The 20,521-nt window shown below is 59.6% G+C and overlaps 1 protein-coding gene across 1 annotated transcript; it reads left to right on the forward strand.

The window, feature by feature from the left end:
• The first annotated feature begins 6,155 nt into the window (after nt 1-6,155).
• On the forward strand, nt 6,156-7,076 carry FOXL2 (forkhead box L2). The gene has a single exon (XM_074153826.1). The coding sequence runs from the start codon at nt 6,156-6,158 to the stop codon at nt 7,074-7,076; it is 921 nt and encodes a 306-aa protein (XP_074009927.1).
• The last annotated feature ends 13,445 nt before the right edge of the window (nt 7,077-20,521 follow it).

A 20,521-nucleotide genomic window follows, 5' to 3' on the forward strand; every position in this document is an offset into this window, starting at 1 on the left:
TAACTTGCAACTTCAGGGTGATCTGGACATGAGTGGACTTGTATGGTTTGGGGGGATTTGTTCCTTCTTTTTTTTTTTTTTCCCCCACCCATGCTTTGTAGAAAAATAAGCATCAATTTCGAAGTGCTAGAAAGAGCAGCTTGCTGTGGAAGTTGTCAGACTGATACAAACGATCTTTGCTTCGAGCTTCGTAAAGAGACATAATTTCTACTCTGTCTAAAAAGAGGAGGCTGGCTTGTTTGTTTTTATTTGGAGCATTCAGCAGCATTGCTGTAGGCCACTAACTGCAGGATGGCAGTAACACAGGATTATCCTGCAGAGCCGTAACTAGTGAATCCATAACAGCCAACCTGAACTCTGCTGCGGGCTGCCATTTAATACCACAAGAAACTGTTTGCATTTCATCATGTAACCGGTTGTGTGAATTCAAGAACCTTCCCTGGATCAGGCTGTGTTTTCAGATGAAAGAAAAGAACTACCAAATGGCAGAGTGAAATATATAGTTTGTTTTCCTGTAGGCCTGTCCTCTAAGCATAAACAAATATACTGTAGTGAAGACTCTGGCTCAGGCTACAGAAAAGAAACTAAGCAGAGAAGAGATGGGAAGTAGCAATATAATAGGAGAAAAAGGTTGGGGCTGCCTTTTCTTCTGAGATAGATTTATTTGATATCAAGGCAGTAGGAACGGCTCAAAACGAAATGGGGCAGTGAAAAGTATCTTCATAGTGTCAGCTGAAGGGGGAAATCTACTATCCCGATCCTAAAACCTTTCCGTCTAAAATTCCCGTTGGAGTGGGTATAGAATTGAGCCCGTTTGTGACTTTTCCCTCAGGCCCTGTTAGATGGGCTTTTATTCAATGTGATTTCAGTCCAGATCATAATAAAGTTGCTCTGTTCCTCATGAAGCTCACATTATGGATGTACAGCCATCATGGTCTATGGACTGCTTAGTTTTTCCTGTAAAAACAGAAATCCTTCTACAGCTGGGAGCTTGTGAAAACAAGCCTGAAGCTACCAGAGTTTTTAGCTTTACAGTATAAACGAGAAACTAAATTCTACACTGCAAAACATATATGCACCTATATATGCCCAAGGTTTTGACAATGAGACTCATTCATGCAGAAGAAGACACTTTCCAGGTGAATATTTCCTTGTTCTGGCGTCACACGCCAAGTAATGTAATTAAAGAGCGTTTATGAAATGTTCGGGACCGTGCTGCTGGGAATCCTGTATAGACGGGAAAGTAGGATGGTGTGTGTCTGTGGTGTCCCCTAGATGAGCGAGGTGATCTGCGGGCCAAGGGAGAGGTGAGGTTCTGAAAACGAAAGCTTTTTCCAAGCCAGAGTTTAGGGTCTAAAGGGGGTGACACGGGTGCAATTTTGTCTCGCATAATGGTCGCCTTGAAGTTGCGAAGATTATCATTCCCGGTAGCCAGTGCTGCGCTGCTGATGGGCACCCCCAGGATCGAGCCCTGCCTTCGGGTGGCGTTTAAGGAGGCAGCGAAACGGGCGCTGGAGAGGAAGCGGCCGGGCCGGGCCGGGCTGCCCGCGGGCGGCGGGGCTGGAGGAGCCGGAGCCCCCCTCCGCGCTGCTCTGCCCACCGGCACACCGAGCTCCCGCGCCTCGGTAACACGGGGAAACGCCTCCCTCTTCCAGCCTTTTAGCAGATTAAATCTGATGAATTTTCACTGAGGGTAGAATATTTTTATTTTCCGCAGCACATTTCGTTAATCGCCGTGAGCGCGGGGTGCGGGACAGTCCCTCACATGCCGGCTTTACACGTAACCCTCTTCTCCTGTGGTTGTAACGGGCATAAATACCCCACGATCTTAAAGACTAGTAGTATTTGGGAAGAGAAGGGGGCAAAACGGAAGAAACTAGAACTGTTTGAAACGGTAGCACGGTGATTGCCTGTCCCGGCTGCTTTGGCAGCTGTGCCGAGGAAGGGAAAGGCGCCGCGGGGACCGAGCGCTCCCCGGCCCTACCGCCCCCCGGAGCCCCGCTCCGCCGCGGGTCCCGCTCGTCGGGCAAACGGGCCTCGGAAAAAGGCGCGCCCGGGTTCGCTTTTACATCCGTGTCCGGTGCCGTTCCTACGCCGGCCACATTCATGCGGGTTAATGTCGTTACGGTCGCGGGATGCTGCGGGCTAGAGCGGTCCCGAAAGGCGGTTCCTTACTGCTGCACCGCGGCGCTAGCCGGGCGTCCGTCCCCGGGAGCCGAAGAGCGGCATGGCACCCGGAGCGCAGTAGGGACCGGAGGACAGACAAAGGGGCTGCGTCGCCTGTCCCCGTCCGGGTCTCGGTGCGGGAGGTGGGAGCCCTGCCCCGGTGCCTGCAGGCGGCGGCTTGGCTGCGCCGGCCGAACGGGAGCGGGGCGCCCCGAGCCGCCCCCCCGCCAGAGACACGTTTTCTCGCCAAGAGAAAAAAAAAAAAAAAGCCAACAACAACGTTTGGGAGAGGAAGCCTGCCGCATTCCCAAACAAACCGACCCCAAATCATCCAGGTAGAAATCGGCTCTGCTGCCTGCACGGCGGTGAGTAGAAAAAAAGAAAACCACTCGGGCTACTCGAAAGTTATTAGCGCTGCAGCTGAAGGCACGGCTTTCGTGGGAAGCCTTGCCCGGGCTGCCGGGGCACGGCGTGGGGGCGGCGCCCTGCCCCGTGTCCCCCGCGGCGCTCCCCGGTGCCCTCCCGGCGCGCCGCGGCACGGCACAGCGGGACGGGGCGCGGGGCTCCGCGCTCCGCACGGTGATTCCACCCGCGGGTACGGGCTCAGCCGCTTCCCAGCCGGAATAGCGGACTTGGGGCCGCAGTGGAGGGTCCCGTGCTGTGTCGGGCAAGGGGGGTCCGGCCCGGCTCGGTACCGGAGAAGCAGGGCGAAGCCCCGGTTTGCAGCCCCTTTCGGGGCACTTCTTAGCGCGGTTGTGCGGCCGGGGCTGAGCCTCGCTCTGCCCGCATCCTTCCGGACTTCCCGGCACCGGGAACGGGATGAGGCCGGGGCGGTTCTGCCCTCGTGTGAAGAAAACGAGAGGCCTTTCGCCGCCGCTCCTCAGCATCCCGCGGTGGGATCTGCCCCTCGCTGCAGCGGGTACCGTCTGGGCACCGACCGGCGTCGTGAGCCCCCCTTCGCTGCTAGTTCCCCTCCCGCTTCCCCTACCCCCGAGGGCGGCTGCAGGGACGGTCCGGGAGCAAATCCGCTGGCTCCTTGTGCCTTCCTTCTGCATTATCCGCGTTTGTTAGACTCCTGTCCGGCCCCGGGAGCGGCGGCCGGCTGGGCTTGGGCCCGCTCGGGCGGACCGGCACCGGCGGGTTGGGCCGCTCCCCGGGGTCGTGGCGGGATCCCCCACGCCTTCACCGTGGAAGGGCTCGCCGCGCCCCTCTGCTCGCTGCCCGTCCCTATTACTTCCCTTCACAGCGACATTTCTTGAGTACCGGTAAGACCTCAGCTCTCCGCTTAACTGCACCTAGTGTCCAAACTCAGCTTAAGTGGCGTGCTCCTACGTTTTCAGGTGGTTCTTTAACGTGCCAAGAAGGGTTTAATTAGCACCGGGGAGAGGGGAGAGCCCGACAGTGCCTGCCCGCCCTTGTGTCAAACGTTCCAGTGGCCGCACACGGGGCTGCGCGCTCACCTTTGCCGATGCTCGGCCCGATCGCCGCTCCCAGCGCTGGGCTGAGCTTCTGCCCTGGTGTTCATCCGAAATCCCCCTCGGTGGGGCTGTCAAAAAACCCCGAACAAGCCCCTCGCATGTCAAATGTCCTCTGCGAGGGAGCGAGCCTTGGAAAGTTGCCGCGCGCCCGGCTTAGGAGTGGAAAGGCAGGAATCTGCCATTTGGCGGAGGTGATGACACACGCAGCAGCGCTGTTACACCTGCACCGGCCCTCGCCGCGGAAACGGCGGCGAGGGGGAGCGCCGAGAGCAGCATGGGTGGCCGGCAGAAAGAAGCCGGCCCCGGCCCTGGCCCTGGGGAGGCCGGCAGCACCGGCCCCGGGCACAGCTGGCCCCGGCTGCCCCGCCGCTTGCGCGGAGCCAACGGCCGGAGAGCCGCCGGGGGCCAGCCGGGGAGGGGGGGAACCCGGAGAGCATCGCTCCCGCGGGCCTGAGCCCTCCGCAATTTCGTTTGTGGGCGTTAGGGGGGTGCTGCGGCGGCGGCGTGCGCTGTTCCGCGGCTGTGTGCGGAAATCTAGGGGCCTCGTTTCTGTGACCGAATTTACGCAGCCCAGGGTTTAGGGTATGTTTTTCTCCGCCGACGGGAGAGAAGGGATTCGTTATACGGCTATAGGCGAAGACGCAGAAACGTATTTTAGCCGAGAAATGTAATAATATATATATAAACATAATAACTCCCCGAAGGGCTATTTTATTTCTCGTTTAAAATACATTTCTACATCTTCGACTGCCTTCACCCACAAATAACCTCTCCCGGGGAGGGGACCGGGGACCCGCGTGCCCTTGTCCGGGCAGAGGAGCTAGAGCTCCGTGCGTGGGACGCCGAAGCCCCAGGGCACCCCGACGGGAGAGGCCGGTTGCCCCGGGCACGCTGTTCGAGAGCTGCCAGCCCTCCGGGCCTGCGTTTTGTTGCGAGAACTGATGGAGCACGTAAAATCCGCGGGGCGGGGAATAGCGCTGCGCAGCTGTTCGCGTTCAAGAGAAGGCAGAAGAGATTCTGAGGGCCGTGACCCGCCGGCCCGCGGATCTGCGGGCGCCGAGGTGTATGTGCAGCTCCTCCGAGGGTCGCTTGTGGGCAGCCCGAGCGGGGAAACACCGAGCTGTGTCTGAGTACGGGCGGGGAGGTCGGGTCCGTGCGGGCAGATCCCCGGAGCGGAGCCGAATCGGCAGCAGCGGGCTCACCGCAGCGCCGGGCACCGCGGCCGCGCCGAGCTCGTCCCAGCTCCTGCGGCTGCGACGGCCGCGGGGATGGAGGGGGGCTCGGGGGGACAAACGGGACCAGTCTGCCCCGCGCCCGGGGCTAGGGCTGAAGGCTCCGTTAGAAATCAGTGCAAAGCGTCCTCTGCCCGCCTGCCCGCTTCTGTACCCGCGGTTGGAGCAGCCTGTATTAGCGATTTATTATTACACGACGCCTCTTGTGTTCATGCCAGCTGAGCTGCCTTTCTGCTGCTCGGGGGGGCTCTACCTGAAGGCAGAAAAGGGGAAGGAGAGGGGAAATGTCGGTGCCACAGACGCTGTTTCAGGAACCGTGTGAAATAAGCCGGAGTCCTCCAGGGGAACGGGCAGGAGAGCTGCCCGGTGTGTCGCTCCCCGCCTCGCCACCCTGCCCCGGCCCTCGGGGCCTCTTTGAGCCCTGCAGTCGCGCTGGGTGCCTGCGCGTACTTCGCGGGGAGGGAGAAAGAGCGACCCGACGCCTCTTGCTCTCTGCCTCCTGCAAACAAGGGCTGCAAGAACCGACTTGCAGGCAGCGGCAGCAGCCTCCCCGTGCTCCCCGGGCGCGATCGGTTGGCGGGGCCCGGGGCCAAGACATATAAACGCGACCGCGTGTGCGGCTGGACGTGTGACAGCCGCCGGGGCAGGGGCGAGCGCGGCGGCTGCGGGCACACCCCCTCGCACCCACCGCCTCCAGCGCGGCCCCTCGCCGGGCGGGAGGGGCGCACGGCGCCGCGGGCCCCGGCCGGCTCCCCGGGCGGGCGGCGGAGGCTCGCCCGGCGCCCCCCGGACGCTCCCCCCACCCCCCTCCCTTCCCCAGCCCTCCCCGCCCCCGGCGGCGCGGCCGACCCGGGGCGGTTCCGCGGCGCTCCGCGGGGCCACGTCGGGCCGCCCGTGCGCGGGGCTGAGCGCGGCGCCGTGACTGCGGGGTGAACTCGGCCGTGCCCAGCGGCTCGGCGGCGATAGGGGAGCGGGCTCCTGACGAAAGCGGAACTCGGCCGGGCCCATACAAATCAGAAAAGAGCCCGGCCGCCGCGGCAGAGGGGAGCGGAGCCCGCGGGGGCAGGGACGCCGCCGCCGCCGCCGCGCTGCACGGACCAGCGGCGCCGCCAGAGACGCCTCCCGATCTCCGTCCCGCTCCCGGCTTCGACTTCCACCCCGGCCCCGGTCCCGGCGAGCGCGGGGCGGAACGGCCGCCAGCACCGGGCTCCGCGCAGCGCGCACCGGGCAGCGCTCCGCACGGTGCCCCGGGCAGCGGGGCGGCGGGACGCGGGGCACCATGATGAGCAGCTACCCGGACGGCGAGGAGGACACGGTGGCGCTGCTGGCTCATAACACCAGCGCCAGCAAGGAGCCGGAGCGGGGCAAGGAGGAGCTGAGCGCCGACAAGGGCCCCGAGAAGCCGGACCCCTCGCAGAAGCCCCCCTACTCCTACGTGGCCCTCATCGCCATGGCTATCCGGGAGAGCGCGGAGAAGAGGCTCACGCTGTCCGGGATCTACCAGTACATCATCAGCAAGTTCCCTTTCTACGAGAAGAACAAGAAGGGCTGGCAGAACAGCATCCGCCACAACCTCAGCCTCAACGAGTGCTTCATCAAGGTGCCCCGGGAGGGCGGCGGCGAGCGCAAGGGCAACTACTGGACGCTGGACCCGGCCTGCGAGGACATGTTCGAGAAGGGCAACTACCGCAGGAGACGAAGGATGAAGCGGCCCTTCCGGCCGCCCCCGACCCACTTCCAGCCCGGCAAGACCCTCTTCAGCCCCGACAGCTACGGCTACCTCTCCCCGCCCAAGTACTTGCAGTCCACCTTCATGAACAACTCGTGGCCGCTGGCGCAGCCCCCCGCGCCCATGCCCTACACCTCCTGCCAGATGTCTGGCGGGAACGTCAGCCCCGTCAATGTGAAAGGACTCTCGGGCCCGGCGTCCTACAGCCCTTACTCGCGGGTGCAGAGCATGGCGCTGCCCAGCATGGTGAACTCCTACAACGGCATGGGCCACCACCACCACCACCCGCACGCCCACCACCCCCAGCAGCTCAGCCCGGCCAGCCCCGCGCCGCCCGCGGCCCCGGCCGCGAACGGAGCCGGCCTCCAGTTCGCCTGCGCCCGCCAGCCCGCCGAGCTGTCCATGATGCACTGTTCCTACTGGGAGCACGACAGCAAACACAGCGCCCTGCACTCCCGCATAGACATCTAGGGAGGCTCCGGCCGGCCGCCGCCGCCGCGGAAATGTCCTTGTCCCGGTCCCGCTGTCCCTCTCGGATCCCGCCGCGTTCTCCTGCGCTCTCGCGTCTCTCCTCCTCTCTAGCCGCGGACTTTCCTCTTCCTGTTCCCAAACTGTTGCGGCGGGGAAACAGCAGCCCTGTTCCGCGTGTAGTGTAAGTGTAGGAGCCGTCCTACCATGAGGAGAAGGCACTGTAAGTGTGGGAGCTTCACCCGCGGGGCTGCGCCGGGCGCAGCGGTGGCCGGGCCGGCTGCCTCTGGGCGAGCACGGATTTACCGATCGCTTCTCTGCTCGTGTGTCTGTCTGTCTGTTTGTTTGTTTGGGGGGGGGGAGCATGTAATTAAAAATAGGCTGTTTAGCCCTCAAAATTCTGCTCGTTTATAATTCGGCCGTAATCTTTTCGGGCTCAGCCTTGGGGAGAGTAAAGCGAAGCTTGTAAATAGGGGAGGCATTTCCACGCGTGGCGGGGCCTAGACACTGCCGTGTGCCCGCGGTGCTCGTCCTCCTCCTCCTCATCCTCTTCATCTTCTCTTTCTTCTTCCTCAGTCTGCAAAGCACTGCGCTTCTTCCGAGCTGTGCCTGTTCGTCAAAATAGTACTTATGTGGGGACTGCTGTAACAGCAGGAGATGTGCGATATGCTGGTTATTAGAAACCAACAAACAAAACCCGCCAGGGTCACTCGTGAAACGTTTCGGCAGCAGTAAATGTATTTTTTAAAGGAGACAATGTCCTCTGAGGTCTTAAAAGTAATTTTATACAGGTCTAAAAAAATATTTTGATGTTATAGAAAAAAAAAAAAGACGGTTTCCTATAAATTGGAATATTTTTCCGTGTGCATATGATTAATAATAATGAAAGTTTAAACTATCTTCGGGTTTTTTTTTCACCCCAAACCTGGCCCAAAATGGATTATCCGGTAGGTTCTGCTTTTGAATGCTTGCCCTTTTTCTTAAAACGTTTTGATCCTTCGATTTTACATAGATTAATGTGAAAAAAAATAGCATTTATAATACAGGGGCCAGTTCATAGCGATTTTATAAATGTTTATGTAAGCTGATAGATGCTGTGGCATAGTACCATTTTGGGACCAACTTTTCTAGAGTGAACTAGCACTTTTATTGTACTGTCTAGCATTGTAAAGTCTCCAATAAAATGCCTTTCCTTCTTTCCATATCGTTTTATTTCGCTCCGCTCCTCCGTGCCTCGGGATCGAGAAGCGGCAGCGGAGAGCAAGGGCGGGCGCCGTGTGCCGGGGCCGCTCCGCGCTGCCCGGCCGGCTCTCGTGCCCCGGGAGCGCTCTCCGCAGCCACGGACGCGTGCTCCGCTGCGGAAAATACGCCGGCTGTGCTCGGGCGGTGCACCGGCTCCGTTGAGAGCCGTGGCTGGCTGCGCACCGGCCGGAGAGCTCCGGCGGGGCCGCGCCGCCGGCGGCCCGGTGCCGTGTCGGCGGCCGCCGGGAAGGTGCGGGGAGCGTTCCGTTGGCTCCGCCGGCGGGCGGGCCCGGGAGCGCCTCCGCTCCGAGGCGCGGGCAGCCGCCGGCACGTCGCCCGTGTGCCCGGCCCTGCCGGGGCGCCGGGAGTTGTCCCCGCCACGGACCCCGGCTCCGCTTTCGTTTCTTCCCCGCCTGCTCGGGGCCGCGGCGCTGGGCGACACAGCCTAGCCCCAGGCCCGGCCCGGCCGCGCTGCGGCGAGGCCCGCGCCCCATCTGTGCCCCGGTCGGTACCGGTGCTGGGAGCCGCTGGCCGGGTCTCGCTTTCCTCGCCGGGCCGGTGGCTCCGGCAGCGGCGCTCCCGAGGCCTGGGCCTCTCTTCAAAGCCTGCCCGCGCTTGCAGGCAGCGGCCCCTGCGCGGGCTCCTGGGGGCTCAGGATGGGACGGGGCGGTGGGGCAGGCAGGGTGGCCCCCGCCCGGTGCCGGCCTGGGGCGCAGCGGGTCCCCTTGGACGCCGACCCGGGCCAGGCCTGCTGTCCCGCCGGCGGGAGCGGGGACGCGGGTGTTCGGCTTGTTCCGGGTTGCGCGGGCAGCTCGCTCCCCCGGAGACGGGATGCCAGGGGCGAAACCCGGTACCGGGGGTGCGTACTCCCCTCCCGCTGCCGAGGGCCTGCGGCGGGGTCCACGGGAGACGTGACCCGCGGGCGCTGGGTGCAGACAGGCCCTTGCCCGGCTGCCTGACGCTCTCCGCCGCCAGGGCCTTCTGCAAACTCCCCGCATGGAAGGAAGCGGCAGCCTCCAGCTCGGTCGCAGAAATCAGTGGGGGGACGCGGGGACCGGTCGCCTCTCTGCCGCGGCGCTGGTCGGCGGGCACGGCCAGGGGAGAAGGGCTCCGGGGCTACCCGCCGTGCCAACCCGGCCTCGCTGCGGGCTGGAGGCTGTGCCCGCTGCTCCCGGTCCCCAGGCCCTGGCCGGAATGGGACGGAGCTGGGAGCAGTGGGGCGGTCGAGGGGCTCCGCTCCCGGGCGGGCAGAGACGCGGGGCTGCGGCGAACGGCGTCGCTGCGTGGGGCCGGTGCCGCGGCCGCTCCGCGCGGTGCGCAGGGGACTACGAGGCCGAGCTGCTGCCCTGGGGGCCGTGAGGAAAGGAAAGGCCACCCCGTACACGAACACTGATGTAGCGGGAGGCAAAAGGCCGTAGCAGAGCAGCGGCCAGCCCCGGGGCTGATAGAGGACATGGGACGCGGCCTCGGCTCACGCCTGTGTCACCCGTAGCTCTGCCGGCCGCAGCCGGGATCGGGGCGCTCCCCCGGGGTCTCTGAGCTTTCCGGGGCCCACAGGACGAGCACGGCGACCGGCTCAGGCAGCCCGGCGGGCGCCTGGGGGTTGTGGCCTTGTACCGGAGGGCTCAGGGCCTTGGCGTCTTGTTGCTTATTCGATAGGTATCGCTAGTCCCGCTTGTTTCCTCCGGGGTGCGTCAGGGCCATGGCGAGCTCGCAGGGGAAACCCCTCCTGCCGCCGGCGGTGGGCACGGGGCTAAGGGAGGGCGGTAGCACCGCCCCGGGCCCCGCACAGCCCCGCCGGCGTCACCCCGGGCCCCTTCCCGGGCTGTGCCATCGCCTGGCCGGGCTCCAGCGTCTGCGGCAAACACTCGGGAGCGGCTGGGGCCTTGGGTAAAGGGATACCTGGCTGTACGGAGGTGCAGGGGGAGGCGGCGGCGGCCGCCCCGGACAGGGCAGGGTCGTGTGGACCCCGGGGCTGCTCCGACTCCCGAGGGGTCTCCAGGCGTTGGCGCCGCAAGGGGAGAGCCCTGCGATGGGTGACCAGCACCCGGCTGTGTCAATGTGGAGAGGCAGGGAGCAGCGCGTTTGACTGCCCTTCGGCGGTGGGCAATCTCTGCCCCTGGATGAGGGCCCTCCTTCCCAAGAGGGCGCGGTGCAGGAGTGTGGGGCTGCCCGGGGGGCAGGCAGAGGTGCCCTCGGGGTCCGCGGCCTGCTTTCACCCACCGGGGGCTCTCTGCTGCGGCTCCCCGGGCCCTGGGCCCGCCGGGGGCGAGATGCAGGTGGGCAGAGCCGGGAGAGAAGCCGCGTGTCCTGCCAGGCCGGGGGCCTGTCCGTCTGCCGGGCTCCCTGTGCCCGGCCGGTGCTTCTGCTCCCTTCACCCCGAGCCCCCTCGCCGCTCCCCGGCAGCAGCATGTCCCCATGTCAGCCGGTGCCGACGTCCCGCCTGTAGGATGTTTTCACGATCGTTTTCCGTATTTTATAAACAGAGACTTCACTGAATGTAAACTTGTGCAGTTTATTAAACAGCCACCGTGTCCCGGGCACGGCTGCTACCCCCTCCTTCCACCCTGCCCTCAGGACCGCCCGGGCAGCCCCGCTGCAGACCGCTCCCACTCCCGGGCAGGGGACTGGCCCGCGGGCTCCCGGGCTGCCTCCAGCCCGGCCGTGCCCCCGGCAGCGCCGCCCCTCCCGACCCTCGGCCCTCCGCAGAGGGGTCGGGAACGCAGAGCCAGAGCCCGGCCGGCGTCCCGGGCCGGCCTGCCCGCGCTCGCCGGGCTCCGTCCTACGGGCAGCAGCGCGGGCTCCGCCGCTGTCGGGAGCGGCAGGGCCTCCCTTTCAGGTCCCACCGGCCTGGGGAGGGGGGCGGCCATCACATCCCTGCTCTCTGGGCAGCGGGCACGCGGCCGGTGGGGAGCCACCGGGGACCTCGCTGTGCACTAACAAACACCCGGCAACGGGGACGCGGGGATTGAGCCTCCCAGGAGAGGTTTGTCCCCCCGAGCCCAGGCCACCGGGCAGCTTTGCTGCTGTGCAGCGTCGGGCCCCCATCCCGGGACAGCCGCAGTCGGGACGGGAGGAGGGGGCTGTACCGACCCCACGAGCAGGCAGCCCCGTGGGCACGAACAGCGCGGGCCAGTGGGTGCCCACGGCGGCTCAGCGTTCCTTCGCCCCGGGCCACCGCGCCAGCTCCTCCCGCGGCTCCCACCTGCCCCGGGCCGCGCCGCCACCCAGCCCCCTCGAGCCCTTACGAAAGCAACCGGCCGAGCGCCGGTCTCTTGGCAAGAGCTGGCGTTGCGCGTTGTGTAAGGCCTTTCCCCGTTATATAAATGCCGGCAGGAGGAACGCTCCGAGGAGCGGGACGCGCTCCCCGCGCTAGCACCGCCGCACGGTGCCTCCCCCCGGCCTCGGGATCGCCGCCCGCCGCGGGGCTCCACCGGGGGCCGGAGCCGGGGCAGGGGGGCTCGGGGCCGCTGGCCCGGCTGAGCTGTCGCCGCTGCCCGGCCGGAGCGGCCCCAGGTTTATGCAACGCTGGCGAGAGATGAAAGCAGAAGAGCGAGGGCTGTTTTCTCCCTGCACGGAGCGGGCGTGGAAGCAGTCTGCCTCGGCCCTGCCGGAGCGGGAGCGCGCTGCCCGTGCCCCTCGGGGGAAGGGAAGGGTTTGCTCCCCGGGGCTGAGCGGGCTCCCACCACTCGCCGGTAGCTCCAGCCCCCGGGGCAGTGGCGGGCCCGGGGGGGACTGTTTTGCGGCGGTAGATTTTTTTCCCCTCTCCGGTCCTTTGCGTAGCCCTCCAGCTTTGGCCGTGCTTGGAGGGTGGCAGAGCCCTCGGCGCCGGGACGGCTCGTCGCTGGCAGGGCACGGCACGGCTGCCCTCTGCCTGCGGCCCGGCGGGAGCGCGGGGGCAGCCGCCCGGCAGCGGAGCGCTGAGGGACCCCGGGGGAGCGGTCGCGCCCCGGCTCCTCTCGTCGTGCCCGGTGCCGGTGGCTGCGGGCAGGGCAGAGCCGTGCTCCGGGAGGAGACTCACATACGGCTCTCACCTTGCGCCCCCCTCCTGCCCCGGCCGGTGCGGCTGTTTAATACCGCCTGATTCCTGGTATTCTTGTCCGTGTTTTAAGTGGTGAAAAAGTCATTTCCAGTCCCATGGTCCGCGTTTCACCCTGAACTCATTGAAAAGAGAGTGCGGGGTCAGGACTGTTTATTATACAACCAATTAAAACAGGAAAATATGCAAAGGCTTCATTCAGCGAGATCCGGCTATTGTTAAGCCGAAAACGATATTTTTGTTTCAAAAATAAAAAAGTACATTTGTTACTTAAAAAATCTCCGCTCTGCGTGTGTGAGGGACGGGGCTCCAGGCCGCTCTCCCCGCTGCCCGTCCGCCGTGCCCCGGCGGTCAGGAGCGCGGCGAGCTCCGGTGCCCCCGCTCTCCGCCTGCCCCGCGCCTCGGGGCCCGGCCCGGCCGCCGCCTCCCGGGCCGAGCCGCGGGCCCTGCGCTGCCGGAGGGAGACTCGACGGGGCGGACGGCGGGCAGGGAGACCGGGGTCACCTCCTTCTCCCCCGCTGGGGCTCAGCCCGCCCTGCGAAATCCGGTCCTGCCCGCTCGCAGAAGAGGCCGGCCACCCTCAATCGCAGGGAGCCAGCTCCGCGCAGGCGGGCACGGACAGCCGGCGTGGTGCTTTGGGGCAATAGAAGACGGTGAAAAAAAAAAGTACTGCGAGGACTAAAAAGCTCGGCACTGTTGCGAGCGACGGCCAGGGCCGGCATAACCAGACTGGAGAGCCCCGAGGCGCTCTGCAGGGCCCCGGGCGCAGCGCTGAGCCCCGCCGGCGGTGCCCGCAGCTCTGGGCACCACTCGACGGCCGGGAGGTGGGGATGAAGCCGGGCTTCCGCGGGGCTCCTGGGTCTGCGGTTCCCCTGCGCCTCCCCCCCCTCCCTTCCCCCCCCCCCCCCCCATGCGCACCCATCCGAAAGAGCATCCCTGGGTCTGCGGGGCAACTCTGCGCCTTGACAGGGCTCTGCTCTGCGGCGGTGTAACATCTGCCCCGCAGCAGGGATCTGGCCCCGGGCAGGGCAGGCGACGGGTGTGTGTGTGTGTGTGTGTGTATGTGTGTTCCTCCCGGCGGGGCTCGGCGCCCGCCCGCCCTCTCCCTCTGTCGCCCACGACTGCGGCGGCACCGCCGCCCGCCCCAGGTAGCCCTCCGGGGATGTGCTCAGCAGCGGGCCTGGGAAGCGCTCACCAAAACAATCGCTCAGGCTGCCCTAATCCAATGAGTTTATTTTAGTCCTTGAGCTGTATTGAAAACATTAGCTCTTGCTTCTTGTGGTTGTTTACAGTATGTTGGTCTCAACATCACAGCCGCCCTTCTGGAAAAGTCTTACAGGATTCAGGCAGAGGGAAACCAACACAGAAGTGACTCGGAAAGCATGATGGCAAATGATTAATCAAATCAGAGACAGGAAGGCGGAGGTAATCAATGAGTTTTCACTTACAGTTTACTTGGATGGACATCTTTTTCCTTTTTTCTTTCTATAAGTTTAGAAACCACATGGGGTTTTATTAGCCAAACAAGCAGCTGCAGGATTTGGTGTGGTGGTGGGAATTCGTTCAAAATCAGCTGCATGTTGCCTGAAGCAGAATTCGGCTTTCGACAAAACCTCGTGCTTGATCCCGCCCGAGCACACGGAGCCGGGCGGCGGGCACCGAGGCCGGGCTGCGCCCCGCGGGATCCCACCCGCTCCCCGCTGCGGGGACCTGCCCGCTCCCCCGGGGAGAGGGGGTCGAGGAACACAGAGCACGAACGCATTGCGCAGGGGAGGGGAGCCTTGCTCTCCCTCGAGTTGCACAGCGAGCGAATGCTGTGAGAAATCTCGTCAGGTGGGATCTTAAAGTGCAGCACCGTCTCTCCCTGCTCAGCTCGGGGGGGGAGCACCCCCTGCCCTCAAGTCCCGGGGGTCCCGAGCTTGGTTTCCCCGGAGGGCACAGGCGGGCGCGGGCAGCTCCGCAGCCTGCTCGAGAGGAGCCTCCTCTGACATCGCCGGAGGCTCCTTCCTGCCTTCCCAGCAGGTCCCTGTAAATGCCATTTTGCTGGCAGACGAATTGGTCACCTACCTTCGTTTAATTTCTTTCTCTCTCTCTCTCCCTGCAACGGGATTTTTTCCCCCACGCTCCATGAATAGCTAATTCGGAGCGATTACGAAGTAACGGGACAGAATATCGCTTTTCTCGTTTACACCGCCTATTTTGCGATTAAATGATAAAATGATTCCCGTGAATGCCGGCACGGGAGCGGTCCGGCCCTCGCCAGGGCGTTTCACTGACAACTGGTGACAGCTCTGGCTCTTGGCTGGGGCGAGGGTGTCTGAAAAAACCGAGAGGCTTCGGCAAATGGGCTCTGGGCGAGGGTTAGGAGGTGGTCCGTCATTTCTAGGCTGGCGGGGCAGATTCCACTTCTTCGGGCAAGCGGTGCGCGCAAAAATCCGGGCTTTAGAGACGCGCTACCGGCCCCCGCCGCGCAGAACTCGGGGACCTGTTGTTTAAGATGCGGCTCCTGTTTCCCCGTTTTTTCCCAACGATAACTGTGAGTTTTTTAATTACTATCGTTCTGTTCCGTGAAAACCCAAACAATCAACAAAGGACGGGGCGAAGCTGAGCACCACACGGGGCGTAATGTCCTGAGTTATCAAAAGGGGGAAGAAACAAAAAAGGAGTCAGTCACTCGCCGCTCATCTTTTCTTTTTTTTTTTTTTTTTTTTTTTTCAGGTGTTGCTTTTAGCAAGCTGTTCAGAAAAGAAAATAAAAAAAAAAAAAAGAAAAAAGAAAAAGCCAGGCGCATGTTGTTGACGATGGGCTGAATTCCCTCTGCTCCTTGCTTTAGGAGGCGATATCGCTTGGTGCTTATCGCTTAGTGCCGGGCGGCTGCGGCGTCTGGTACCTGACTCCGAAACGCTCCCGGCGCTCAGGTACAAATAAGGATTGCGGCGCAGGGGCTGCCCCCCCAGCCAGCCCCCCCTGCGGCCCGCCCAGCCCTGAGCTGAGGTTAGGGGCGGGGGGGGGGAAGAGGGGGCTCTCGGCCCCGGCAGAGAGCGAGAAGCGGCGCCGGTAACGGCTCGCACAGCCCAGAGGGCGAAGCGTTTGTGAAGCATCAGCGCCCGGGCAAACGTTCACCGCCGCTGGCAGCCTGGCTAATTAAAGATGGCCCCGGGCGCGGGGTGAGGCCGGGAAGGGTTTCGGGGAGAGGCAGGTTCTGGAGGCTGAGGTTTGGGCAGCCGCAGTTCTCCTCGGATTCGTTTTCAACGAGGTTTTTCAGGCCGTGGCCGCCGCGAGGTGTGCGCGCTGCCGGCCCGCCCCTTCTGCCCTCCAAATCATCCCCAAGTGAGGCAGGAGGGATACACACCGACTGGGAGCGGCCACTGGGATCCCCGCTAACACCAGTGGGAGACGAATCCCCGAGGCACTTTGATTCGGGTCCTCACGGATTGCCATGGCAACGATCTAATGTCCCCAGGGCGCGGCGGCAGCGGCCGGGGCGGCTTCTCCGTCGCTCGGCCTTACAGGTTGCCTTTCTGGTTCCTGTGATGCTTCCCAGACACGGGGACATTTTCAAAAAGGAAACAGGAGATTTTTAGAATCGGGCGAAGAATTTGTAAGGTCTTTTGAAACACACATTATTTATCGCATCTCCTGTAGAGCGGTCCCCTGCCCTGGCCGCTGTAGTTGCAGTCCTACGGAACAGCCCTTCTCTTTTTTTTACTCTTTCCCCAAATCAGTGAGCTTGGTTTGGAAGCCTCTTGATTTGCCTTTTTTTGATGAACTACCGTTCAGTTCAGCCCAGAGCAGCCAAGTGTTGTCTGGGACAGTCACCAGTTACCCTGGAATAGAAATGGGAACCACTTGTTTAAACATCCTAAGGTCCCAAAATCTCTACGAGCCATCACAGAAGGGTTTTTTTTTTTTTTTCCTTCCCGGAGCGGGAGGGGAGCAAGGGGATTATAGGGAGGAATGTCTGCCCAGGCGGCTACAAGCACCATAAGATTTCGGTTTGCCTTTTTTTTTTAATTTTTGCTTTCTTTTTTCTTTTTTTTTTTTTCCCATCAGTTTTTCCATTCCTTAGGGAAAATTTTTCAGTATCTGAATCAAAGTGCATTATTCCAACTTCTTTTTTTTTGTTGTGTTGTTTTATCTTAGCCCTTTTGTCATGTTTTCGTTTAAAAAGTGACAGATTTGGTAGAACACTCAACTGTTTCCCATTAGAGGCGGAGAGTTCACCAACGTGCCTTTCTGATGTTCCACATTACACGTTCTGGAGTTTAAAGCAGGAGTAACATCCTAAGTAGTTACAGTTGGCCCGATGCGGGAAGCCCTCGCGTCTTTATCTCCCTACCCGGGCTCTCGCCGCGACTCCGGCGGCCCGGCCCGCCGCTGCCCCCTGCCGGGCCCGCACCCACCCGACCCGACCCGCACCCCCGGCCCCGGGAGAAGAGCCTTCGCCGGCATCCCGTGCTGCGGAGGGGCTTGCCAGGGAGGAGGGGGCTCCAGGCTTCCCACCGGTTTGCTGCCTGCCGCCGGCCGCGGTCCCGGATGCTCTCCGGATCGTCCGACAGCCAGAAAATAACCCAGAAAAGTCACGGTGGGCGGGAGGTGTTTCCCAGCCTGCGGGACGTTCTTCATTCGGTCTTGAAATGTGGGGAATTCCTGGGATATAAATACGCAGTTGCACATTTCTCCTTTTGCCCTCTCGGTTTCCCTCGCCGATTCTTCTTTTCTCATTGCTGCTGCTCAAACTACCATTGCTGCTCCCTCTCTCCCTGATGTTACAGGGGCTGTAGCATTTCACGGTGACAGCAGGCTCTTACCATTGCCCTGTTGTTTCATATTTTTAACCACTAATCTCTCCTTTAAGGAAAATCCCCTTGATGTAACAAGTCATTCTGAGTCCTTGCGTTTTGGAGCGTAGCCCTGTACAAACGCTGGTGAAGCGGAGTGCAGAGCAGCACTGGGTAGGGGAGATAGAAGGTGTCAAGTAATCTTCATAGCCAAATTTTCTTGTAAATACATGTAGGATACAATACATGTTTCTCAAAAATCCTGCTTTAGCAACTGAGACCTTATAACTACAGGAAACGGTTTTGTACACGTGTGCTGAAATTTTTGGTGATAAGCCTTCATTTTATATTCTTTAGACTCCAAAAATCACTGTGTGGTCCATTGATCTTGAGCAAACGAGCACATTTGTGATTGCAAAATGTGAAATGAGAAAGAAAAAAAAAAGTAGATTAAAGAAATATCCCTTTCCATGCATTACTCTCATTTGTTAAATGCCTGGAGGTGGGATAGCTTCTAGCTGATAGCAGCAGTTTGTAATTTATGCAACAAAATCACCAAGTGCTGTATGTAGTTCCTAGTGTAGCAGAGTTTAAGGTGCTCACAGTTTATTAGATCCTACATGAATTCTAATATTCTTTATATGATCAGCTATTGCTGTATATTGGAAAAAGAACTTAACAATAATTATGAAGTATTAGGAGAAACATAGTTTGCTACAGAAAATCAAATGCGGTGGATTCTAGAATAGAAATACAAGGCACAGTGAAATAATTTATACTCAAGTCAGAAGGAAGTCCTGGTTCTATCTGCACTGACGTGAGTTCCCTCACTGAGGCCTGGGAGCGGACCTTCCTTGTTTCGGTTCTGCGCTGGGGCTGGGAGGGGGGTTTGTGTGCTGGCAGCGTGACTGCCAGGGATTCCCCGTGTTCCCCTTGGCCAAACTAGCCGAGGAAAATCACAAAGATGACTCTGATCCTTGCGTCCCAGTGCTCATCCCTGCCGCAGGATGAGCTGTGGTATTGTTGTCTCCATCGCCGATGTAGAAAGACTGCAACAGAGTCCCTCAGTCTTTGACTGCCCAGACTTGACGCGGGTGAAGTCACCTTCCCTGCCAGCGTTGCGATGTCAACATCACAGCGCTGATGGTAGGATGTCATTTTGCAATGACTGAGCTGGGGCAGCTCTCCACAGCCAACAAGCACATATGCCTAATTTTACAGGGTTGTATTTTCTTTAGGTCTTTCATCTTTTCAGTGACAAATAAAGGGTAGAGCAGAGCTGAATTGTAGACTCACTGAGCACCCACAGCTTGATCCAGTGCAGTGGGAAGAGGGGATGCTGGTGATTTCTGAGAGGAAGGTGCTCACCTCGCATTGGGAATTCCAGGAGTGGGGATTTTCTTTGTGGTTTATCGTTATAGGTATTGTTATATTTGTTTACTGTTCAGGCAAGACTGGGGTATTGCTGCGACACCACAGTATATGAAGCAGCCCCAGCTCCCGAGAGTCCCCAGTCAAAATATTTCTGTGATGTTTTCAGACTATTGTCTACCTCAGATGGAAGGGTGCTTTGCTTACAGAGGACTTGCCAGGACTGATGCTTCACCGGTGCAGACCAGCACAGTAGTAGCAAAGTTAGTGCAGCCTTGTCGCATTAGGTGTGGACTTCTATTGACATATTTGGTTAATGGTACTTTTTTCTTTGTCCTGTGCTTCACGTGACTGTAGTACGAAACAACTCTCGTGATTTGGCTTTTGTACTTTTTTCCCAGAGAGTTGAGTGAGATGGATCATTTTCAGTTTAGTATTTTCAGGCTACCAGTCACAAAGAAAGCTCATCCACTCGAAACCCAGGTGGGGCAGGAGTAGGCTAGAAAAGATAAAGCTCTGTGCACGGCTGTATTCTCAGACTACTTGAAGGAGGGTGCCTGTGGATTTGGCACCAGTGGATCTGGCACAATGTGAGAACTGTTTTTCTGTATCACTTACATTATAGTTGAAATGTGAAATGAGCTCCATGTGGCAGCAGCCAAAGGAAAGAAAAAGGGAAAGAAAAAAAAAAAAGCAGCACTCTCCAAAAGTTTCAGTTATCCCTTGAAGCTATATTACAACATATACTACTCTAATTGAATCAGTGTGAGAACTTTTCCCCTCCATTTAGTCAGTGCTAGTCTCTGTCCACTTCTCCCTGGAGATGCACACATTTGATACCAAGATGTGCCGGGGACACCCACACCTAGGGTAGGATTTTAACTTTTGGTTTAATGCTTTAGCTGCTGAAAAGGAAATGTCAATTCTTACACGCCTTTGCCAGAATCCATTATGATTTTCTCCCTCTTCTCCCCCCTCTTTTATAGACTTAACGCCAGGGTGTGATGCAGGGAAGTTTTGTCTGAGTAAAGGCTACTAGATCTGCTCTGAGGCTGCAATAGATTAATTGATCATTTCTAGGGAGTTTGTTGGGATGAATCAATAAACCTTAGAAATGCTGGCGGCGTCTGTGAAGAGCCGTTAACAAGGCTGATGGTGATGGAGAAGGAATGTGGTCTTGATGCTGCTCAATTCTACACCCTGTCAGCCCTGATGGGGAGTTGCCTGTGAGTGCTTCTTTTTCACCTGTGAAAGGACGCCAAGCAAAGCCCACTCAGCATCCTGAGCCCTCATTCATTACATTTATAGAGTATTTTCAGAAGTATGGAGAAAATCTCTGCACGTTTCAAAGTATCAGTGCTATTACATAGCACAAAATTAATTGACAGCTCAGAAAGTAAAAGCAATTGATACCCAACTACACGTCTGTCCTGTAAGTATTCACATATGCGAAACAATACGTGATCCACAAAAACATATGGCTCTTGTATCAAATACATGGAATCAAGTTGAATTATGAAGACTTTGAAAAGGTCCTCAGTTTAAATGTACACTGGCTCTCTGAAATGTCCAGCTAAGTTTAGTGCAACAATTAAAAACAGATAGATTGTCAGGATACATAGACCAGGGGTAGAGTTAATTCAGTATGAAAGAAATGAGTGACTGGGAATGAGAGAGAAGAGCAGAAGCAGCAGGAATGGAGCGAGAACGAGTGGGGAGACAAAATGCTAATAAGGGGGGCTAGAGAGAGCCAGTAATAGAAGGGGGGAAAGAAAGAACTGAAAAAAAGGAGAGAGAAAAAAACCGAAGGAAGGATATGAGATAGGAAAGACAAGGAGAGCAGTGAGAAAAATAATGACATTTTCTTGTGTGATCTGGCAGTTTTCACTTTAGGCGAACAAAGCCTGGAGCAGACCTGAAGGCTACTACTTACGTATTGAAAGTATGTGGGAGGGTCTTTCTTTGATGGTTATATATATATACACGTATAATTCTATAACTAAAATGACATAGAA

Source organism: Numenius arquata, chromosome 9, assembly GCF_964106895.1.
Source record: "Numenius arquata chromosome 9, bNumArq3.hap1.1, whole genome shotgun sequence".
In the NCBI taxonomy this organism is placed as follows: domain Eukaryota; kingdom Metazoa; phylum Chordata; class Aves; order Charadriiformes; family Scolopacidae; genus Numenius; species Numenius arquata.

Bases quoted from the DNA above. Each gene is read 5' to 3' on its own strand.
- FOXL2 (XM_074153826.1), top strand. From the start codon at position 6,156: ATGATGAGCAGCTACCCGGACGGCGAGGAGGACACGGTGGCGCTGCTG.